The sequence below is a fragment of the Dermacentor variabilis genome, chromosome 11 (assembly GCF_050947875.1).
Source record: "Dermacentor variabilis isolate Ectoservices chromosome 11, ASM5094787v1, whole genome shotgun sequence".
Classification (NCBI taxonomy): Eukaryota; Metazoa; Arthropoda; class Arachnida; order Ixodida; family Ixodidae; genus Dermacentor; species Dermacentor variabilis.
This window is the reverse complement of record NC_134578.1, coordinates 11412919-11433610: the sequence shown is the minus strand read 5'-3', so window position 1 is coordinate 11433610 and position 20692 is coordinate 11412919. Positions and strand designations below refer to the sequence as shown.

The window sequence follows — 20692 nt, the reverse complement described above, 5'->3', positions numbered from 1 at the left end:
TCTTGCGGGACAAGTAGTCTCTGAATCACGTGCACTTATTGCTGTTGTTGTTATTGACGAACTGTTTGTTATGCTCATGGATTGGATTGGATTGGAGCGAATGAAATATCATGAATAGTTGTGTGCATCTGTGCACGTAATCCATGTGGAAGGCCATAAGAAGCATATGACAGCATAATTATCACATTTAGTTCAAAAGAGCCACACTTCACGTTCGACTTCGGCTTTTCTATTGCTCGCGATCACGGGAAGGTATTAAACTTAGGAGCGACGAAAGCAATTTCTTCAAGAACGTACGCACACAGTCTGCTTCACGTTCCATCACGTAAGGATAATTCACCTAAGGTTATGCTCGTATCACTCCAGGGTAAATCTATTCATTGTTTTTCTTGCGGACCGTTGGAGAGTGGATAATGCTTTATCGGCGAAAACGGTGGACCGCAATAATGCCGACCTATTTTATGAACAGCTACCCCCCGCAATAATGCCTTATACAGTATAGCAGCTCGCGGACCTCTGAAATAATACCAGCAGAACAGCCGACAACAAATCCCGCTACTTTCCTCTTGATTCACCACCGTCGCGGCGACTGAGTTGCCAAAGGAACTCCAGACATTTATTACTATCGTCTCATATCACCACTCAGATCGCGGCCTTGGTCCATAGCAGGCGGCGACGTTGTCCGTGTAGCTAAACGTATTCAAAACACGGCCTACCATTTCTCGCTGCAATCGAGACCGTACGTCGGAATGTGTAGGCGCTGCCCTTGAGCTTTGATTTCGATGCCGTCCCGAATGCAGAACGAGAGTTCTCTAGAGAATTTAAAAAGCGTATACGTGAATCACTTTATAGCCAGCAGGTGAATGCCACGTGGGGCGGAAATGTGCCGCTGATAGGCTGACAAACAGATGGCGGGTGTGAAGGGAGGTTGACGAGTGAATTAGGCAAACCTTGAGAGGAGGAAATGAACTGTTTTGCGACGACTCGTGGCTTTGAAAACTTGCACCGCAACGTGATGATATGACGGGGATGACGTCACGCGCGTTTTGCGTCTTTTTTTTTTATTTCGTTTTCCTCCCAACTCGGCGGTTACGGGGGGTTGGCCAAAAACTCGGGTGCATAAGGTTGGTGAACATATAAATTAAGTTTTACTGACAACGTTGCCGAAAGAAAGATAAATTCATTGAGACAGATGTAAGAAAAAGAATTACCTAGCTTGAAATAAATGTACTAAATATAACAATAGTTTTAATACTAATACTAATACTAATTTACAGTGCCGTACACGCGACAAGGTCGCGTGTTCACTACTATGGACTTCTGGCCGTCGCTTTTGTATTTTTTGGAAATGTTGCTGTTGTTGTTCATGTTGATGATTATGATGATGATGATTTCATTTATTAGGACCTCCCCCCTCTCTGAAGCGCGAATGCGTTACAGTGGAGAGTGGTCGAATTGAGAAGTACCGCAATAAGGAGAAAATTCCTGGCTATGCAATTTTAGCTAGCAATTCCCGAAGACGACCGATGTTTTGCACGGAAGTGATCATTTCATTCATTTTTGTTTTGATTTATTAATGCTCTCAACTCTATGTTGGGTGATTACAGGATGGTTGATGCAGGAAGGCGATCCCAGATATCAGAGAAATGCGTCGATGATGATGATTTTCTTAAAGCTCGAACTGTACCTGTGCCGGATCGGCCAAGAATCGTGTGGTATTACGACAGGAAAATGTAACTGAAAGCATACAAAGAAACTTATCCTACAGCAAATAATGTTATGGAAAGTGTGGTAATCCTTGAAAAAAAATAGAAAGAAAGAAATAACAAGTTAAAAAGCATATTAAGGCACAACAGAAGTACGTCTTACAGGATATCGCACTGATTGTGATGTCAATTTTTTTAAGTTGTAACTGCTATTGTTTCTTCTTCTTCTTCTTCTTCTTCTTCTTCTTATTATTATTATTATTATTATTATTATTATTATTATTATTATTATTATTATTATTATTATTATTATTATTATTATTATTATTATTATTATTGATAGGCTGTTGCGGAATAAACAAAGTACACTTCAACAACCTAATTATATAATTCCGCAGGATTACCGGAATGAAGGCATCAACTGAGAGAAAATAACCAAACTGGCATATAACCAAACCAAACAGCCAGCCGTATAATTAATATTATTGATTTATCTGCAGAGTATTTTCTCCGTGGGTCGCCGCTACCTGAACGAGGTCCTTCTTTCCGGTGAGTGCCTTTGTGGCTGTGGGGATTTCTGAGAAATAAGCGGCAGAGTGTGCAGGTGTACTAATCATGCAGCTATCGACACCACTAGAATAATTCAGAATCTGACTAGTTGAGAAAAGCCACACCTTTCGACAACGTATTCTGCCTTTTTTAACTGGCCCATGAAAAAAAAACAATGCCAACTTTCGCACGAAGTAGAAACGTTGAAGCATCGAAGGCATATGTACCGCTTCTCGTCGAACAGCGGTGGTGCTTCTGAGGCACACTAGAGTTGATATATATATATATATATATACTCTAAGAAATATCTCGGGGAAAACAGGAGTAACTGGGCCATTAGTTTTAAAAAGGGCGCTTTCGTCCCTCAAAGGACTAACTGCATGAACGTGCGTGCCGTGTGCAAATTTCGGAGAGTAAGTGTTTTGTCCGTGGTCGGAAAGAGAGCAACGGGAGGACGAACGACAACAGTGGAGCGATGCGGCGAAAACGGCATTGTCTATAAATCGTGAACACTTCGAAGTTCGTGCACTGTCTATTGAACTACATGCAAAGCAGCACCTTGCCTCTTCGTGAGAAAACTGCGTGAAATCAACAAAAAACAACTTCCGTAGGTGGGGAACGATCCCACAACATTCGCATAGGTTGTGGGATCGTTCCCCATCTTCGTCAAGTTGTTTTTTCGTCCACTTTGGTTTCCATTGATTTATCATTTCTTTATTTCGTTTATTAAGCACAAGTAATTTCCCCTATCTTGTCCTTGGTGTCAGTGGCCGTCGATGCAGGGAAACATGATCCGATTGCATCAACTCGACTCGTGCTTGCTGCTTTCACCCAGCGCTAACTCTGTGCACTTGAGAAAGGCCACGTGTATATTTCGACGCGGCGCAACAATCGTCGCCGACGCGCGCTTCTGTGACCTTGCGGTGTTCGTGGTTTTGCAGCTTGCGAAGCCAACCCCAACGTGCGGCTGCATTTCCGGCACAAGCTGCAGTCGGCCGACCTGGACCAGGCGGGGCTCAGCTTTCGCGGGTGAGCGGGCCGCCGACTGCGCTGTCTCTGATCCTGTTCCACGCAGGTTGCACCAAGTGGAACATACTTGCAAGTTTGTTCCGCCAAGTTTTTTGGAAGCTTTAGCGTCCCTCCAACACGCGCTCAGTGCTTACTCTCTGCCTTTTTTTTCCTCTTTCTATTCCCCTTTCCCCAACCCCCAGTGTGGGGTAGCAAACCGGATGCTTTTCTGGCTGACCTCCCTGCCTTTCCTATCCTTGTTTTCTCTCTGTTTAGCGCGTGGGCCCCCCAAATACTGCGCCGAATTTGAATAGGTTCGTTGCATTTAAAAGTAAAAAGCTACAAGCTAGTGACCGCTGGCAGCTAATTCTTGATTTAGGCCGTTACTTTATTTGCAAGAATTCTTAAAAGTAACAAAATTTTAAGAAAAATTTACTATAAAGTTTAGAACTCTGAACCGCGATATCTATTTTCAGTGCAGGGTTACAAATTTGTAAACTTCGGGCTTCTATTTTGTCTTCAAGCTTACCAGATATGTTGTAAAATTAATAAAAATACTGAGGCCCAAAGCAACATTTCGCTTTTGCACTCACTAGAATATAATTTCGTCTCTCAGACGAAACAAAATTAATTAAAATTTGTCGAGAGGCTATCTCAGAAAAGCACTTCGGCGTTTTACATGCATTAGATTAGGCGGCATCGGATTTGGGCCCAATTAAGTAACAGTGATGAGAAGCTCGACCGAAGGAAGAGTCGACGCTCAGTGACACTCATCCCACACAAGTTTCGCTCAGTAACTTTAGCATTTTGAAAATGTGTTCTACTTATTTAATGAAACCTATGTGGAACGAGGCTAACAGTGTCGACACGTCTCTTCAACTTCATTCTGCTCCTTCATTCGCTCGCTTTTCGTATTGCTCCCCTTCGAGCCACACTGGCTCGAATGCGGTGGCACGTTCTGCTATTGTAAGCGTGCACGAGGTACCGGGTTCGACTCCCGGCCGGCTGGGCCGGCCGCTTTCCACGGTAAGGATGGAAAGCAACAGATTGAGGTGAGGTTAAAGAATATCGAAGGGTTAAAATTAATTCGGAGTACCCCACGAAAGAGTCCCGCTCGTATCCAAACTGTTGCTTTTGCACGCAAAGCGACTGAAATCCCTCTCTTGCATGCGTGCACACCAAATACAATTACAGCAACCGTTATAAAGGTGAAAAAAATTATCGGGTTTTACGTGCCAAAACCACTTCCTGATTATGAGGCACGCCGTAGTGGAGGACTCCTGAAATTACGAGCACCTGGAGTTCTTTAACGTGCACCTAAATCTAAGTATATACGGGGGTTTTCGCCCCCATCGAAATGCGGCTGCCGTGGCCGGGATTCGATCCCGCGACGTTCAGCAGCCCAACACCATAGCCACTGAGCAACCACGTCGGGTAATAAAGACGAACACTGCCACATAGAGAGGTTCGATATTTTACCTTATACGATGATATAGCGTGCAACCGTGCCGTCAGTTATTGTTCGTGCGATTTGCAGCCAACATCGTTGAGGTATATTGCGGCGCTGCAGTCATCGAGCCATTAGGTGATGCAACACGATGCCTGGCGCCTGCCTACACGTGATTCCTCTGACACGGCCGCACTCCGACTGAACCTGAAATTAGCAGAAATATTGAAACGGGCAACGGCTGCTAGTGCACAGTCTGCTTTCTAGGTCTGCTATCTTTGGGTGTGTCAAGAGGCACGTTTATTATAACAGTTACGGTGATCAGGAAGCCTATTTCTTTTTTCTAGTTTGATTCCGAATGGTTTACGGGATAGATTCAGCGAGAGAACGTACCAATCTCACAATCATCCCGTAACGGCTGCCACACTGTGGCGCGACGTCTGTTTTTGGCCGCAGCCCCGACGGCAAGGAGGTCCGCGTGCAACACCGCGCGGTGCTCGGCTGCGACGGCGCCTACTCGGCGGTGAGGCGCCAGATGCTGCGGCGACCCATGTTCAACTACTCGCAGACCTACATCCCGCACGGGTACCTCGAGCTCTGCATACCGCCCACGAAGGACGGAGAGGTAGGCACTACGCAATACATAGTATGCAGGGGAAACGAGTACGGAGGTACGCGAGTACAACGGAGACCTACAGGATGGAGTGCTCAAACTGCAGAGCACTACTTTCTGTAGCGCAGGCAGCACGCTAACAGGTTCTAGGTGGCGTAAAGGTGTGTGCCGTCCTACCTCGCGGCGTGCGAATTGGCGCATGCGTATTTCGTAGATCTAACAGTGTACCCGAGTCCTGGAGCATCCCCGGAAAAAGCAACACCTCTACACCTTCACCCCCTCCCCTTCCCCTATGCAGTAGTGAAAAAACAGCATGTTCAACTTATACGCCGTCTTTTGTCTCCTGTTAGAAGGACTGACGAACGGTAAAGCTGACACATGCACGCACACTCACGCATGCACACAGAAAGCGTGGTTGAAGGATGCCCGGATGGTCACAACTGGGCTCTCCAACAGCTACTGTCAGGACGTTATAATAGCCCATATATAGTACCGCGAGTGCGAAAAATGTATCGAGTTCAAGCGCTCGGAGCTGGAAAAACGATAACAATGACGATATTCACATGGAAAATCAGCTGGAATTTCTAGGCTAACAGAAGGAGAAAGAAAGGTATCGGATGCCAGTTTTTATAGTTTCAGGGCAGTCGGCATTTTTGTTGTTTATCAGAGAATCTCTCGATAGGGCTATAGTTCGGGAGCACTAACTTTTGAATTAGAGAAGCGCGTTCTGCACGCAAGACGTTCTTTGCCGCCGAGTCTGCGGGCAATAACCGCAGTTGTGTTGACGTCTGCAGTGTGGACGTCGACACAATAGTACGGTCAGATGGGGCATTGTTTAAACGGTAGCGATCGTCGCTGACAGGGCACTATGGGTTGCAATCTCGAGGAAGCAAGGGCTATCGGATACAAAGAATGCTGGATGGCATACTGAACGTACTCGAGTTCTGCATGACTCAGCAAGCGTTTGTTATTTGGTGCGACAGCCATTGTGCGAAATATATGCGTTATCATTAAAACTATATTGGGCACGTACTATATAGTGACTATGTATATAGTGCTATATATATAGTGTAGTGCTATGTATATATAGTGCTATGTATATAGTGACTATATAGCAACTATATATAGTGGGCATGTATTATGTATCAATATCCTCTTTCTCCCAACGCTTTCCTAGCTGTTCCGGTATCGTTCGCTTCTTGCAAGAGCCTAGTGACTGTGCGTCAGTGACGACGCTGTTGGACCTATCATAGGTTGTGTTCGACTTTGTGTTCGACTTCATGGCTGTGCAGTTTGCAATGGAGGTGAATTACCTGCACATCTGGCCCCGTGGCGAGTTCATGCTGATCGCACTGCCCAACCAGGACAAGACGTACACAGCTACGCTGTTCATGCCGTTCGCCGTGTTCGACGGGCTCACCGACCGACAGAAGCTGTTGAGCTTCTTCGACAAGTACTTCCCGGATGCAGTGCCTCTTATTGGACAGTCAGTATACAACACCTGATGCACGCGCGTCTCTTAAGCTTGCTTTGTGCTATTCGTTTCTTGAAGACCTGCGCGTCTTTCCTCTCTCCCTATCATGTGTCCTTCTCCCGTCAACAACCTGGCTGTCAATGCCATGCAACGCGACGCGGACCCTAAAGGGACCACCTGGTCAAGAGTTTCTTTGCTGTGAAGGCATCGCCTATGGTCATGATCAAGGTGAGAGTCATGACTTTCCTGCTTAAAAGCTGCGACTGATGAAAAAAAGAAATTTAGCCACGAGAAGTCGCCTGTATAATGGAAACGATCCAGGGCAACCAACTGAAGGCGGGTGCATATTAACGATGATAAAGGAAAGGTCCGCCGATTGAGGCGCACTTGTTAGATGTCCGCGTTTTCATTTTTTGGAAGCTTCGGTTCTCGTGCCTATATAGGCTCCTTTGAATGCTGGCAAAGAAAGTGAACTGCATTCAACACAACCCCTAGTCCAGGCCTCTGCGGAAGTCACATGACCTCGTGCCACACTCGCGCTGAACGTGCCGCACGCGCGGGCCGGTAGATGTTCCTGTGTCTCGCGTGGTAAAGAGAGCCAGTCTTCGGACTGAAGACGGGTGTAGTGTTGAGACACTTTGTCGCATTGCTTCTTGCGCGTGTAGACAGAGCCAAATGGTATGCATGAATGATGGGGTGTCTTGCGCCGGAAGTTGGCATCGCTGGTGCCAGGAAGTGAGGATACACTTTCACTTTTTCATTCTGCTTCTCTCTCTCTATCTCTCTCTTTATCTCGTGGGCGATTATTCTTTAGGTGCAGCCCTATAATTTGAAGTAGGTGCGGTAGCCAGTTTTATCTTATAACTGTGCGCAGAATTGTAACAACACGATCCACGCCAGCGTTTCGTCGCTGAAGACGACTTCGCGCTTCGGCACTCCGTAGATGCTATCCTGAACACCGTAAAATTCCGTACGAATTCGCCATCTCGTCGTCTCTGATTGAATCACAGAGCTGCGCTTGCTCTGTTTGGCTCAAAACGCCAGAATGACGCAGTTTGCGAGTGCATTAAAAAGATCCCTTGCACAGTTCAATACGGGCGAGCAACGCACGGCGGCTCTCACAGGTTGCATATATAGCTCCAATAATGCTCACTGTATAATGACGTGGTCACCTGTAAATGCGCGTAGAAGAGCTAGAGAAAAAAATAAAGAAATAGAATTACATTCATGGTTAAAGCAGCCGACGAACAGCGCGAGGGTAAATTCAGTAACGCCGGCGGACTCACTCCACGTATCGTATACTCCTAACCGCAAACGTATTTGGGGCCATCTAGGAAAAAAACAAATTTTTGTCAAAGGCCAATGAAACTACCTTCCCATAGAAAGAGGCAGTGAACATTGCCCTGTGAGGCACCAAGCAAATAGGACGCTTAACGCAAACATCGTTTAATGAAATGTTGATCTACGAGCCTTCTTTGTGAATTTAAGCTGCTTTTCTTTTATTAAAATGAGGGTAAAATAATGCTGTTAACCTTAGAATGGTGAAGGCTACTTTTATTACATAGCAATAAAAATAAACACTAGTATAAGAAGGAATGTTACGAGTTCATAAAGTCCCTGCTACTATACTGCGTTTACATATACACTACATAGTTGTTTCCCCATCAGGTTATCTTTCCTAAATGTTGACGGCATTATACATACAGTCAGCTGCAAAAGTTTTCGGGGCGAGAAATTTGCAAAAAATAATTACACTTCCTGCCCACTACGTCTGTCAGTATGGAATGTGAATGAGTAATGCGGTTGTCGTACCACGTGTTATAGGTTGTTGCTGCCTGCACGTCCTTTGCACCGACAAATACCATGATCGTTACAACTATACTTCTGCAGACTCGATGGTTTACATTGGCGTAACGAGACGGCACTACTAACGCGGCTTAGCTTATGTCTTTCTCCGATGTTCTGTTATTCCGTAAACTGTAGTGCGCTTACGGCACGAACCTTGATGTCACCGCATAACTATATGCTCTAATAAGCACATTTCAGGCTTCGTTAGTGGCTCCAACGTTGCATTACTTTCAGTGGTGAACGTCCTTGCTTTTCCAACATTTCCGACATGAAGAATTTGTTTAACGATCAATACCGAGCAATCGGGTATAGATCAGGCAACAACGAGCAAACGGGTATAGACGATATTCTAATTGACGTCAAGAGAAAAAAAATGGAGCTGGGCAGGTCATGTAATGCGCCGTTTATAGATAACCGTTGGGCAATTAGGGTTGCAGAATCGATACCAAGAGAAGGGAAACGCAGTCGAGAACGGCAGAAGACTAGGTGGAGCGATGAAATGAGGAAATTCGCAAGCGCTAGTTGGAATCGGTTGGCTTAGGACAGGGGTAATTGGAGATTGCAGGGAGAAGGGTTAGTCCTGCAGTGGACATAAAAGATGATGACGACGACGACGGCGACAAATAAATGATCATCTATACGGCTTGCTCTTTCAGTGCAAGCCGTACAACGTGTTCGACAAGTCCCTGATCCTTGGTGATGCGGCGCATGCTATGGTTCCTTTCTACGGCCAGGGGATGAACGCGGTAAGAGGCGACTGTATACGTCTGACTCCGAGTGACGCATGTCTATGTGTAGCGGGGCCGTGACACTGGCGCCGGCAGTGCTGGTAAAAGAGCACATTCTCACGACTGAACAAATCGCCGATTCATTTCACCGTCGCCCGGGGTGACGTGCCCCAGCGGCACCCAATCCAAACTCGGCACCGAGACTCGAGCAAGTGATAAAAAGCTGAACCTTCGCGCAATGCGTGATGACGGTGTAGCTGATCCACGTGGCTGGTGGACCGAGGAATGAATCGGCGATTTGTTCCGTCGTGGGTTCACGCGAAGTGCGAGTCACTGTTGGGAGCGCGGCCGGCGCGTGTCTTGGCGTGACGTCACACTTTCCCAGCAGCCCACTAGCATCCGAGATCGACGCAAGCCGAAATAGCGAAGCGTATTCACGTTTCACGATTATGGCCGCTGACAGACGCGTATTAAAAAAGATGAAAAAGCAGTGCGCCGACCAACTAAGGGGCTCTCTTTTTGAAGCGGTAGTCGAATGAGTATCGACGCTGTTGTTTAAGAACGAGGAAGAGGGTACTAAAGATTAAATTCTGGAATTAAATATTATGTTTTGGGAAAGGGATCATGATGACTCTAAGACTGAGTTTGAAAATTCAACAAGTGATTTAGCAACGTTGGTGGTCGTACCTGTTCGTAAACTCGTCCACTATTTGAATCCACACTCACCGATTTGTAAAAACTGCAATATCGCGAAGCGATTTAGTTTTTTCTTTTTTGTCTCTCTGGACTGAGTTATATAATTTGATTGTGCCGTCTGCGCAGGGTTTCGAGGACTGTTGTCTTCTGAATGAACTCCTGGACGCCCACGGCCACAACTTGAGTGAGAAAAACAAAAATTTCACTTTTACATCATTGCAGCCTATTCGGACAAGTGAGGAGGGAAAGGAACTTAATAGTTTAAGGGAGTGAGTGAAAGGTTAAAATAAGAACACAAGTAGTCTCAGTTCCCCGATGATTTCAGGCGATTTCTTGAAAACGTATTTCTCTTTCATTCTATCTGTATAAAACGTTGGATACTGTTCCGATAGTCACGGGAATTCAGCGGATTTCCTGGAGCTTTGGAAGTGCTGAAACTACTAGGTTTTACATTTTTAATGGTTCCGATTGCGCGCTTCGGCATCTGTTCGTTGATTACAATCATCAGAAGAAAAGAGCGACCTCTAAGAAAACAGCAAAAACCCGCCATCATGTAAAAAGTGTAGGATCAGGCATGATTTCTTAAACTTCCTCTTCGCGCCTCAGGGACGCCTACATAAGCAATTCCGAAGGCGACATTTTCCAGCCCTCTAAAAAGTGAGAAAGTTGTAACAGACTTCTGCGATGGCAAAGCTGACTGAGTGCCACTGCTTGAGCGCCGATCGTCTTTTCTAATTGGACGAGCCACAGTTACGGCCATTACGCTGTAACAACAAGCCGATGGATTCCCGGGATTTCTTCGTGGCGTATATATATATAGCGTCGACAAAAAACTATCATCATTCATGGCTCATATATATGTATACCTTCAAAGGCTACAAGCATTCGGCAAAGTGAAGCGAACAGTGCATACCTTCTTTTGAATCGCGCATACAACATGCAGAACAGCACACGTTTGAATAAAGAACAAGCTCAACAAAACAAGCATCCGCACCACATAATTGATGATAAGGCGCTCCTGCACATACATGCAGTGTGAAGCAAGTAGCATTGCCCGCATGCGTTTCCCAGTAAAGATTACTGTTGCGCAAGCTGCCGCGGCGACGGCAACTTGCGACGTGAACAGCGATGTCCCTGTAACCTTTCGTGTATAATATAAACAGCCTATCAAGTGATTTCAATGTTAATGCAGCACCGCTACGGGCTGCGGAGTGCTGGCAAAATTAGCATTGCTGCCATTGCTCTAAAGCCATAAAGCATTGCGTACACCCCCCCCTCAGAAGTTGCAGTGGTGGTTTTCAACAGCTTCGCTGGACATCCACTTTCCAAGGGCAGGGATGACGAGTCAATCACACACACACACACACACACACACAGATATATATATATATATATATATATATATATATATATATATATATATATATATATATATATATATATATATATATATCTGTGTGTGTGTGTGTGTGTGTGTGTGTGTGTGTGTGTGTGTGTGTGTGTGTGTGTGTGTGTGTGTGTGTGCATTGGACCGGGAGAGAAATCAGTCAAGGGACTGGCAGGCAACTGCCGCCGACTCTATCCTGCGCATGCAAATTCCCCAATCTAATCAGTCCATGCATGTAATCGTCCATCGCCCTCGACGGCGTTTCCTTTCGTTTGGAAGGTCATGCGATCTTTTTCTACGCAGTATGCTTTACCTGTACTGCATGCACTGCATTTTCTACATCTCAGCATATAGAACATTAGTCATACTCGTATTTGCTCTTTATATATGCTGGCAGTGCCAGTGTTCACCTCCCAACACCTCGCGCATGCTGAAACTTTCTTAATTGCACTCCACGCAGAGGCCATATTCGAGGAATTCACCGAGACGAGGAATCCTGACGTTGAGGCGATGTGTGACCTGGCCCTGTACAACTACGTAGAGGTGAGTGCGTGTGTGCTCAACCCGCCGCGGTGGCGATGCGCTGCCGAGCTCGAGAGTTCGAATCCCAATCGCTGCGACCGAATTTCGATGGGGCCGAAATGGAATGGAAAACTCTATTCAGGCCCATTGGAGCGCACAAAAAAGAAGTCAAGTAACCCCGGTTGCTATCCAAGAATGTCATTGGAGATGGTTATTAGTGGCACAATAATGCCCTGTGTGTTATAAGTGGCGCGACCGTTGCCACTGTGCCTTTTTTTTTTTTTTTTGCCGGGACGCGGGAGGAGCCATCCGGTACTTCGCTTCCTCATGGACCAGTTCGGAAGCGCATGCATTGTCGGCGACCAGAGGCTCAGTGTGTTAAAACGATGGCCTTTCGAAACGCTAGCTGTCGGGAGGGACGTACGAACGCAAGAAAGCTCTTACCACCGTGCGGTTTGTATGCCGCTGTACTGGACTATCTTCGCGATCGCCGCGAAAACGGCTAGACATGACTCGCAAGAAATCGCGGTTCGCTGCGAAAGAAAAGCTAAACTCATTAAAAATACTCGCATACGTAGATTTTGGACCACGTTAGAGGATCCCAGGTTGTCAAAATCAATCCGAAGCCCTTCACTTTGGCGTCCCTAATAACCCGCCTGATGTCATTGGCGCTGTCCAGTAAGTATTTACGGTATCTGAGCGTCAATGGCAGTAGTGAGACGACGTGAATACACATCATGAAGTTTCGTTTTTTTCTTCGATCTTTTTATGTTGCACTGTATTTATTTTGGTCTCTCTGTATACGTTTGTTTTTCGGAATAAATAAGTACAGGTAGTAGGCGCTTTATATATGTGCGTCCTCTCCCGTACTTTTCTCCCTTGTTTCGCTGTGATAAATGCCATCGATATGTTGCTGCACGAAACTCGAATCGACGGGATGAAAGTTGGACTGCCTTACCAGGAGAGTCCGGCACGCCTGTCTTAATTGCTCCATAATTACGGATATAAGAATAGACAACAGAACCTCTCGAGTTCGTGTTGACAGCAGCTCCCATATCTTGCTCGTAACTTTTGTTTTCGAACTGCTGCATGATCATCCCGGCCACGGCGGCCGCGTTTCGGTGGGGGCGAAACGCGAAAATACCCGTGTGCTTAGATTTAGGTGCACGTTAAAGAACCCCAGATGGTCGAAATTTCCGGAGTCCTCCACTACGGCGTGCCTCGTAATCAGGAAGTGCTTTTGGCACGTAAAACCCCATAATTTATTATTATTATTTTTTTTTTGCTGCATGATCGCCTCCCCCCCCCCTTAAGGTTTGTCAAATCTTTTGGTAATCGTTCCAGATGCGTCACCTCGTGAACTCCACTTCGTTCTTGATACGGAAAAAGTTCGACCTCTTCTTGAACACGATCCTACCGAACTTCTGGATACCGCTCTACACTACGGTACGTAAAATATGCTGCCTAATGGCACATTTTAATATTTTAACGGAAGGGTGCCCATCATCTCCAAAGTGTTGGGAAGCTTAAGTTTGACAAATGTCCAAAACGTTTTGTTAATCACGTTCACAATGGTACACTTTGCGCGTGGAAATTGCTGATGATCGCTCGTGTCACCTTTAGAGCCAAGGAACCACCACGCTTGCGCTGTTATGACCGCAAATGAATAAATGTAACAAAAAAATTCTACATTTCCAAGAACAATGACAACTACACTGAGCTGGCACTCTAGATTTTCTCTTTCAGCGGCTTAAAAATAACTTGTTGTAGGGCTTGTTTGATTCGCGCTTACTGAGGTATCCGCATATATAAAGAAAACATCTTTGTTCCGTCCTTATAGTATATACTTCTGCTCTGGTTTATACTTCGACTTGCTATGTCGAATGTCTCAGTTTGCGATGTGACGACTTCTCTAATTTATAACTTTACTTATATTCTCCGCGACCAGCTCGTGAACTGCAATTTTCTTACCCAATCAAACGGTCACATCGCTATGAAGTACATCGACTAAATATCGCGAGAGAAGATAAGCTGGCACGAATTATTTCAGATATTAATTATTTAATGGGTACGACTACACTCTACGACACCAATTTCGATCACTATATGTCGTATGTCCTGCACCTGCTCATAATCGCTGAAATATTCTGACTTCCTTTTTCTCTTTTCTTTCCTTTTTTGCTTTTTCAGGTTACGTTTACAAGGATTAGGTACCACGAATGCGTCAAGAACAGAGCGTGGCAGGACAAGGTATCAATATATCTTTCTCAGCTATTCCGATATTACACCATCCTTTGCGGTGGCTAAGTGTAGTATTGGTCGCAGTCGTAGGTTCGATTGTCGACCACGGCGGTTACATGATCATAGGGGGCTGCAGAGCAAAATCGCTATTGTACTTCGACCTCTATGGGCTCTGAAGAACTGCAGCAGCCGGCCATGCCTCACGCGGAAATGCACTATGCTATGTATTTGCAGTTCCTGACCCCCCAAAAAAGGCATAAGGTTAACAGCGCAGTTCGAATGTGGGCTGTGCCATTCTAATAGGGATCCAATGCCGGCCCGAATTACACATGCAGCAAACAATTCGCAGTTCACACAGACTCCTCCTCTCCGAAAAAAAAGCGCACAGCGCAGGAAGCAGAAGAAAACTGGTCGCTCTTTTAGTGATCGTGCAATGGAACATAAACTTGGACAAGGAAGAGTGGTATTGCGCATTTGTCTGCGCATTGTAGAATTGCATGTGCGCTACGCGGCTCCAGAGGATCAAGATTCTGGGCAGAGCCAGGAATACCACTCCCAGAGAGCTGACAAGCGCTTTGCATTGCCTCGACAGGGAACGCATGTGTTAGTGAAACTTCTATTTAGTTCTTTGTTTAGCAGCGAAGAAAGCTAGGTTCAAGCGCGGAATGTTGCGGTGACGTAATGATCATGCTAATATTTCAGTGGGTTTGTCTGTTTGTTGTTTCATTGTGCGTGTGTGGTACACTCCTTATAGGGACGCCTCTGACGGAAAGGAAACATAGTTGCAAGCTTGCGCTTGTCTGTGTCGATACTCCCTCGTCCTTGCGTATCGTTGGCGCAGCATGCTTTCGCGTTTCTAAAGCGAAGCTTTCTTTGCCTCTTCCTTCGACTTTTGCACTGCTGCTGCTGCTGCTGTCTGGCACGTAGGCCGCGTCAATTAGAGAGCTTTATATTAGGGGACGCAAGCGGCTTGCGTACGCAAGAACTAGGGGCGACGGTACTGCGCATGCGCAGACCCAGACGTCAGAGTCTGCGCATGAGCAGTACCATCGCCCCTAGCTTTTGCGTACGCAAGCCGCTTGCGTCCCCTAATCTAAGACTCTCTAATGGTTTGTTCAGAGCGCGTGATTCGCGATGCCCGCGACGTTAGCGCGCGTGGTGAACCAAGATGGCTGTGCGAACGAGGATCGCGAGCGAAGCGGAAGGCACGGAAACGTGTCGTATAGCTCGCTGTGACAACTTCACGGCACCACGTCACTTTTACTAATTGACATATTGAGCCGCATGGAAGCGGAACTGTGATTATGTAGCTAATTAAAGATGAATAAGTACGAATTAAATACATGCTAATGCATTTTCTGCGCCGTTATATAGCTTGCTCTGCTCGCGTACATTACAGTGTCACGTGAGAATTTTAAGGGGAAAGGCGGGAAACGCCCCAGTACATGCCCTACTGTTGCTTTATCACTTGAACATAAGAAAGGGAGGAAAAACGCTGTCAGCTGCAATGTGCGACAAGTAATACCATTTTATCTCTCAGCTATTTTTGGCGTTCTTTAAGTATGAAGTAGTTCTTCAACCACGTACATATGCTCGACTTTATGAACATTACATACAACACGCAGATAAGGCTATTCATTCGCCGATGCTCGTAGTAGTATTCAATATCTGAACTATCAGTATTGCAGTGTGTGTGTGTGTGTGTGTGTGTGTGTGTGTGTGTGTGTGTGTGTGTGTGTGTGTGTGTGTGTGTGTGTGTCTTGATAAAGAGAGTCCGTAAACTCGTTAGGCAGACTTTACACGTTTGGGTGTAATTAGCCACTACGTATACAACAATGGTTCTATACGCAAGTTGCTGGGATGCTTGGAAGACGTGAGGGAACGGCATTGTGTTGGTTTGGTCTAATTCAGCTGGTTTTAAGTCTCAGCCGGCGTGCTTATATATCTAAGGGAAGCATGAAGAAAATTAAACATAGTTGTCCTTTCTCGTAACGGTTTCCTGGCATATACAGTTGGCATTTCCCGAAAGACATATATGCCGCTAAGGGCACAAAAAACGAAGTCACATTGACGACGCACTGGCGGCAACGTGTCATACTTTTGTGTGTGTCCTCTACGCGGCAAATGTTTGTTTCAGCGCTGTCCCTGTGCGCATACATTTATTGTTCTCTCTGTCACTGTGTGTTTTGTTGATTAGACTGTGTGAAGTGCACCGACCCGTGGCGTCATGCTCGTCCATCGAGTGCCGAGGGATGTCTCACCTTAACTTACCCCGGGCCATACACCATCTCGCAGGTACTGTCGCGCATCATGAACGGCACCTTGGTGAGCGTCGCTGTTGCAGCGCTGGCGGCGGGCTTGAAGTGGCTTCAGCTGTACTACTACCCGTAACTACGGAGGTCATCGCGTAGCTTGTTCCGCATCGTGAATTCACCGTTTGTTCCTGCATAACGAAGACGTGTTATAGCGCGTGCGGGAGGACCTTGACAAGAGGAGCAGTGCTCAATTAAAACCTCAGTCTGTGCTGATTGGTTCTTTGTTCAAATGAATGCGTGAACGGCGCGGAAAAAAAAGATTACAAGGATGAGTACAGGAGGTACGAGGTTCGTTGGTCACGGCATCGTTTATGACTTTTTTTTCTTCCGCCCTGCCCATCATATAAAGAGTTACTTTGATTAGGATAAACTTCAAAGTTAAAATAAGCATATGGAGGCGTGTGCGTTTTTTCTTTGTACCTCATACCATCTAATCTTGTCTTTCTTTTTGGCGCCGTTCACGCATTTGTTAGAGCAGTGCTAGTTGCGACACCTCACGACGTCGTGTTTAAATGGGCACAAAATATTAGCATTACGTTAAGCTGGATTTATAAGTTATACAAAAAGAATATATTATGAGTGGAGGCTTATGCAAGTCAGGAAAGTTCTGAAAACGAAAAGACAAGTGGCGACGCCTTCTTGAAGTTCCCGCACTAGCCCTCCGTGACGTCATGGATATTGAGGACACCTGCTGGCGAGGCTACTTAATTTTATACCCATCGCACTAGAATTACATCGCACTGTAAAGGACCCAAGGACTCAACGCAGCAAGTTCCGAGTTTTTGCCGCACAAAAAATAGCGTATTTGGATTCGAAATTCAAGAAGGAAAACTTCGCTCTACATTTTATCCGCTAGCAAGCTATTATCCCTAGCCTCAAATAAATTCAAATGAAATCTTGAATGCATATCTGTCTAAACTGATTCGGCGTGGTGTGTTTGTGTCACTTCGCGCAAAGCGCGTGGAACGTTTATTATACTGACTGTCTTTAGTGCTGGCGTAAATGTGTCCGCCGTTAAACGTCCTTGAACATTTTTCTTTTTTTCTTGGAGGCAACAGTCGAGCAACACAAGAACTATGCAAGAACGTCGATCGCGAATCACAGCGTCTCAACGTGTCGACAGTAGCGGCTTTTGCCGCAGCTTTTGCCGGATATGCATCCTCCGGAGTTCCGTTATGCGTCTACTTCATAACAGCACCGCCTAGAAGATAGATTGGAGGAAGGAAAGTGGGCGAATGACGTCAGGTAGCCAGCCTTATGCAAGCCGACTCTCCGTGAAGCCATCAGGATCGGCTTTTTTTTTTCTCTCAAAAAATCGGCGCAAGATGCACGTGACCCTGCACTTGGCGGACTCAGTCAACGCCACCTAGACTAGGTGGGGTTCACTCAGACCAGTGGGCTAGGTTACCGGCAGGATTTAATCGATGTTTGTACCCCATCGGATGTGGTCTCGACGCGATCAGGCTCATCACGCTCTCGTTGCGTTTCTAGTTGCAACTAATTTAGGTTCACGTTTGCAGCCTATTGCAATTTCTCAAATGACAATACCTCAGACACTATTCTATTTTAACAATCTTTGGTAGCGTCACCTGCAATGACCGGTCCTACTGTGTGCGACCTGTGCAGTGTGTGACCTGTGCTGTGTGTCTTCTACTTTTTTTTTAGATTTGTCATCTTTTTCCTCTTTCCTCCCCGTCTTCCTATCTTCGATTTCTATGTTTCTGCCTCCTTCTTTCTGAGGAGTGGGCAGGTGGTGTGCCCCTTCCGGTGTCAGTTACCAGCCTGCTCCTCGCTTTCCCTTTCCTGCCATGCGTATACATGTATATGCTTTCAAAACAAATAGTGATAATAATCGAAGCGCTCTTGCTCGGGTGCTTTGCCAACTGCTCTGTGCACATTTTCTCCCTACATGCTTCCGCAACATCGGTCGGCTATTCGTAGTTTGCGGTCTTCATTGCAACGTACACGTGTGCTAGCACTGCAGCCGCACGGCGGTAGAGGGTAGGCCCGCTTTTGCTTGTTTCACTTTTATCCAGTGACGTTCCCCCCTAGTTATTTCTTTCCTCCATGCCACAGAAAACCTAAAATAGCAGAACTTGAGAGTTACGCCCGCAAAACAGCACTCCACTCATCTTCTGTGCGTCCTTGCTCGAAACAGTTCCCAGGAGCGAAAACGTGGATGACGTGATACCGGCTCTGCAATCAATTCCGGTGTGTGGAGTCTGCAAAAGTATAGCGTTCGAGATCTATTTATGTTGCTCAACCACGAGCGTCGCGCCGTAACGCCACGGACATGAGCGTAAATTCTCTTTCACTTGGATAGAGGATACTTTCACTTGGATAGGGGGAGTGTGTCCAGCGCGGGCTCCCCGCTGGAGCTTTTTTTATTTATTGATGAGTTGGTGGCGCCACCGTCGCCTTCACCTGAATGAGCGGCCCCACGCGCCGACAGGACGCTTGTTACCTCGGAAAACCTACCGCAGCATGGAGCTTTGACAGGCGCTTGGCTTTACTGCATCTAGTTTTCATACTCGGTGGCGGGAACGGCGATTATATTCACCATCCACTTGTAGCCAGTAAAATGGAGAAAGCCCGACGGAAACGATGCAAGCCATCTAAAACGACGGTGCGCCGAGCAGACAACAGCAACCTAGCCCTTGAGCTCGTCTCAGCCAATGGGCGCTGCCGAAGTGGTACCCACAGCCAACGTTGCCGACAGCTTCAGGATAAGATGATGGCAGCGCCGCCGCAATTTAAGCGCTCTTGCGTCACCCTCAATCTAGTAACGTTGACCCTCGTAACCCAACGCGCCCACTGGACCCACTCCCCCATCGCGGAGAACTTTCTGTGGCAATGAAAGGGAAGCTACGCAGGCAAAGCGCGCACAAGTGACAGCGCTTCCGAAAAGAGTCCCGCGTTTTTATTTAAGCTGGGGAAGACAAACACCTTACTAGGAACAGTTAAACAAGACAGAACACACCACTGTGTGTAAAGGTTTATTTTTTTGCGGATTTTCCATTCCGCGTCTAGGGAAACGCGAAACCGTCGCACGTGGAAGCTGCGTCGATTCAGCGTCTGTTCCGAGCAACCAAAAGCACTAGGTGGGGTAACACATGTGCAGCAGGCAAACTCCCGTAGCTTTCCCTTCATTGTCACAGAAAGTTGTCCTTCACTACAGTACACTCATACATTTGCCACTGCACGTGACTGGACTCTTAGATAACGCGTGCCCTTCATGAGAAAGATGTCACTTGGCTCGCCTCCTGTTCTGTGTTGCCGCTGCAACCGATATATATATATATATATATATATATATATATATATATATATATATATATATGAAGTGGCGGATTTGTATATAGACGAACACCAGGATTCCATGTTCGCGCGCCTCCGTAGCTGAAGTCAGGACGGTATTGCGATGAGGCAAGAAAAAGAAGAGACAAGATTTGTTTTAAATAGGAAGGATTAATTTGGGTGAATAAAAGATGCCAAATTTTTAATACACACTGGCACGCATCGTCAGAACGTAAATTCCACGTCTTGTTTCGTGCATTTGGTGGTAATTAATTTAAATGTTTCGAAACGTTACGCGCGCACTGTTGTTGCGTCAGAGATGCACCTGCACACTCATCAGACGTCATGCTTACACCCAGCTGCCACGCTGTTGGGGCCGCACCTGATGGTACGAATATTAAACATTGTGCTAGACTGCACCGCAATATTGAACCACCCCCTCCTATTACCCTCAAAACAACGAAAGCACAGCAAGCGACTGGAGACATAGCTTTACTAACAGCAAGGAGAAATTCGTTTATAAGAAGCGGAAATGGTCGCTCGCTTATGACGTACGTGGGTGCGTAGGGGACGAGGTCTTCCCTTCACCCAAAAATTTTTGACTGCATGCTGACTTCATATTTGAGAGGAAAGACTACTGCACAAAAGCACAGAGAAACAAGACATATATACAGGACGACAATACAATACATTGAGCCTGTGCGCTCTTGCGCAGTAAACTTTCCCGTCAAGTGGGGCTCCTTTTCCCTTGCTCTCAAAAGTGAGCCCTGATGAGGGCTGCAGTCTGTCCAACACGGCCTTGAACCCAGCGGCAAGCTTCTCCGCACGGCTATCATACCTCGCCCAAAACGACGCACCGCA

The 20692-nt window shown here is 46.4% G+C and overlaps 1 protein-coding gene across 1 annotated transcript in view; it reads left to right on the top strand.

The window, feature by feature from the left end:
* cn (Kynurenine 3-monooxygenase cn) overlaps positions 1-16747 on the top strand; it is a 30708-nt gene extending 13961 nt beyond the window's left edge. The window contains exons 4-14 of the mRNA XM_075675422.1: positions 2207-2255; positions 3197-3284; positions 5167-5335; positions 6616-6809; positions 6968-7025; positions 9302-9391; positions 10196-10253; positions 11917-11999; positions 13323-13424; positions 14169-14228; positions 16515-16747. Coding sequence (XP_075531537.1) covers positions 2207-2255; positions 3197-3284; positions 5167-5335; positions 6616-6809; positions 6968-7025; positions 9302-9391; positions 10196-10253; positions 11917-11999; positions 13323-13424; positions 14169-14228; positions 16515-16610 — 1047 coding nt within the window. The 3' untranslated portion in view covers positions 16611-16747. The remainder of the gene's footprint in view (positions 1-2206; positions 2256-3196; positions 3285-5166; positions 5336-6615; positions 6810-6967; positions 7026-9301; positions 9392-10195; positions 10254-11916; positions 12000-13322; positions 13425-14168; positions 14229-16514) is intronic.
* The last annotated feature ends 3945 nt before the right edge of the window (positions 16748-20692 follow it).